The sequence below is a fragment of the Haplochromis burtoni genome, unplaced genomic scaffold, assembly GCF_018398535.1.
Source record: "Haplochromis burtoni strain Fernald_Lab_line unplaced genomic scaffold, NCSU_Asbu1 Contig_124, whole genome shotgun sequence".
In the NCBI taxonomy this organism is placed as follows: Eukaryota; Metazoa; Chordata; class Actinopteri; order Cichliformes; family Cichlidae; genus Haplochromis; species Haplochromis burtoni.
The window spans coordinates 1,743,406-1,746,004 of NW_024582485.1; the positions used below are offsets into that span (position 1 = coordinate 1,743,406).

The 2,599-nt window shown below is 43.3% G+C and overlaps 2 protein-coding genes across 2 annotated transcripts in view; both read right to left on the minus strand.

Moving 5' to 3' along the window:
* Positions 1-498, minus strand: part of LOC121815055 (macrophage mannose receptor 1-like) — a 3,744-nt gene extending 3,246 nt beyond the window's left edge. Inside the window, exon 1 of the mRNA XM_042223951.1 lies at positions 188-498. Within this exon, the coding sequence (XP_042079885.1) occupies positions 188-479 (292 nt within the window). The 5' untranslated portion in view covers positions 480-498. The remainder of the gene's footprint in view (positions 1-187) is intronic.
* Positions 499-560: 62 nt separating this feature from the next.
* LOC121815056 (proteoglycan 3-like) lies at positions 561-2,329 on the minus strand. Its single transcript, XM_042223973.1, has 2 exons — positions 1,537-2,329; positions 561-961 (listed from the first exon to the last, which is right to left on the minus strand). Exons 1-2 carry the CDS (start codon positions 1,715-1,717, stop codon positions 561-563), a joined length of 582 nt encoding a protein of 193 aa, XP_042079907.1. The 5' UTR covers positions 1,718-2,329.
* Between the last annotated feature and the right edge of the window lie 270 nt (positions 2,330-2,599).

The following is a 2,599-nucleotide window of genomic DNA, read 5'->3' on the forward strand; positions in this document are numbered from 1 at the left end:
GCAGATAAGCTACTCAACTACTACTTCCTGTTCCTGTGTTGGAACAGGAACAGGAAGTGATACTCTACCACAGAGAGAGCGAACACCAAATGACAGCGCCACCCAAAGGATCGACAGTGTTGTGCCAAGAGTGTCCAGATGAGCCCAGGAGGACCAGACTGTGCAGAAACACAGAGGACAGACTCACCTCTGGAGCAGAGGAAGGGGCGTTGTTCATTACAATTAAGACTGTAGAAGGAGCCCGTTGATACATCTATTGTGGCACAGTTTTGAGTGTCATCAGGCTGCCCGGACCCCCACGGCAGGTTTGAGGCTGTGCTCGAGTTTGACCACGTCCAGTAATTTCTATACAGTCCAATCCAGGCCTGATTAGAAGATGTCAACATGTTAGCAACAATGGTGTTGAAATATGAATCAATCATGCTGCTCAGGTCTATGTATGTCTGTCTGCAGTAAGACTGAGCATCAGGCCAGGTCATCAAGGTCGACACCAGGACGAAAATGCCACCCATCCCTGAAAGACAAAAGATCAGACGGATTCAGACCTGCAGCTCAAATGTTCAGTTTGTCAAACCCTGGTTCCAAAGTCCAAAACACTCACCAATAAAGCAGAAAAAGCTATGTTGTTCTGAGCACTGTCTTGTGGACCATGATCCATCACTAGATATTGTAACACACTCCCCAGTCCCTGGCTGTCCCGGGGACCAGGAAGGAAACCAGGATGACTGAAATGGACCGAGGCGAGACCATTTCCAGTCGCTCTTGGAGAGTCCAATCCACACCTCTGTGCTCCCCGCCCATTTCTGGGCTTCCTGGATGAGAGCTGAGCTGTTAACGATGGCGAGGTCAATGTACTCATCTCTGCAGTATTGCTGAGCGTCGTTCCAGGACTTCTGCAGGTCAACAAGGTGGAGCTGTCTGACTAACTGATCAGACTGAAAATGGCAGACCATCACGTAACCTGAGAGAGGACACGAGTAAGTCAGAGCGGTCACAGACTCATCTCAGCTCGATTTTACTTGTCAGGAGAATTTACAGAGATTTGAACAGTGTTGCGGTCTGTTAATATATGTGTCCTTCAAAGGATCTGTAACTCGTATACTGGTTAAAATGTGTTTTACAATGCCTGTGGACACCTACACACTGGTTTCCCGCTCCAGGGCAAAAAACAAACAAAATAAAGACGTGTTTTTCTCAGCAGTGCACACAAACAGAGCCACGTTCATGCACTCTCTCTTCCCTCCTGTCTTTCTCTTTTTACTCTTTTACTTCACTTTATACAAACTGTTACAAACTACCGACTATTAAACTGTCAATCAAACTTTTAACTGGACCCAAAGAAACCTTTAGAAGTTTAGTTGACATGACAAAGATCTTTGGAGACTGTACGAGTGTTTCTGTGACTGCTTGAAGCTCGTTTACAGACACCTTTAAAATAATCCCTATGGAGCAGTTCACTTTGTGCTTTCTTTGATTTTCTGATATCAAAAGTTTTATTCAAACTATAAATGAGGCGACTGAGATGAGTTCACAGACCTGAGAGCAACAGCAGGATCAGTCCACACCTCTTCATGACTGAGAGCTGAAAAACTGTGAAGACGTCCTCATGAATCTCATCTGCAGCTGCTCGTTCATTATTAATCATAACACTTAAAGCAGCATCAACAAAGAGGCAGCTGTCTCTGTCATTCACTCCATTTCTATCTAATCTAATCATTCAAACAAAACTATCAAACATATTCAACATTTGAAACGTTCAACTTTAAAAATGTTGTCTTCCTTCAATTATCATCATTTTGTTTATTAGAATAGCAGATAATGAATGTGTGAGATTATCAAATAAACCAAACATATGCATAACATACCCGACACGATGAGACGTCTGTGCAGCTGTGACACAGTCAGAACTCTTCATCTGATAGAAATGTCATCCTCGCTCCTCCTCCCACGTCCACCAGAGACTTTGTAAAAGTGGTTTTAGAAAGCAGCCCAGTGCATTTGATTAAAGTGCATTTGATTAAAGATGCTCAGAGTCGTTTAACTGAAGATGACTTATTCAAAGTTAGTACAGATGCAAACAGACTGACGTCTGGCAGAACGAGCTGTGAACTGGAGCTAAACGAGGTCACAGGCGTCGAACCGTGAAACTAGGACTGAGGTTAAACGCAGTAAACGGGCCGTTCGGTTTCAGGCTTCAGTGTCTGTGAGTGGAAGAACACGCTTCTCCTCCTGACTGGAGGTCAGCGTGTCTGCTGCATCATCAGCAAAGATGGACGCACTTGGAAATGTTTGTGTCTTCATTTGAATCCAAAGCCGAGGTTTGCTTGCTGTGCATGTGTTTGCATGGATACAGCACTGATTCTCTGCCCGACCATTTCAGTGTTATTTGAATAATGTTGTAATTATTATAATTCAAACAAAAGAGGGTTCAAGCTTGACTCCTCCAAACAAATCAGTGATGATGAAGACGCAACCTGACACATTTCACATGTCAGTTCCAATCATAGAGAACAAATAGTTTTTATTTTATTCTTTGTTTGTTTAGCTTCAGCGTGTTTTTTAAAAAAAATGATATTACAGTTTTAGTGCATCTCCTCTA

Excerpts from the sequence above, each read along its gene's own strand:
- LOC121815056 (XM_042223973.1), bottom strand. The coding sequence starts at position 1,717 with ATGATTAGATTAGATAGAAATGGAGTGAATGACAGAGACAGCTGCCTC. Across the intron at positions 962-1,536 it reads GATCCTGCTGTTGCTCTCAG|GTTACGTGATGGTCTGCCAT; the intron begins GTCTGTGAACTC and ends GTCCTCTCTCAG.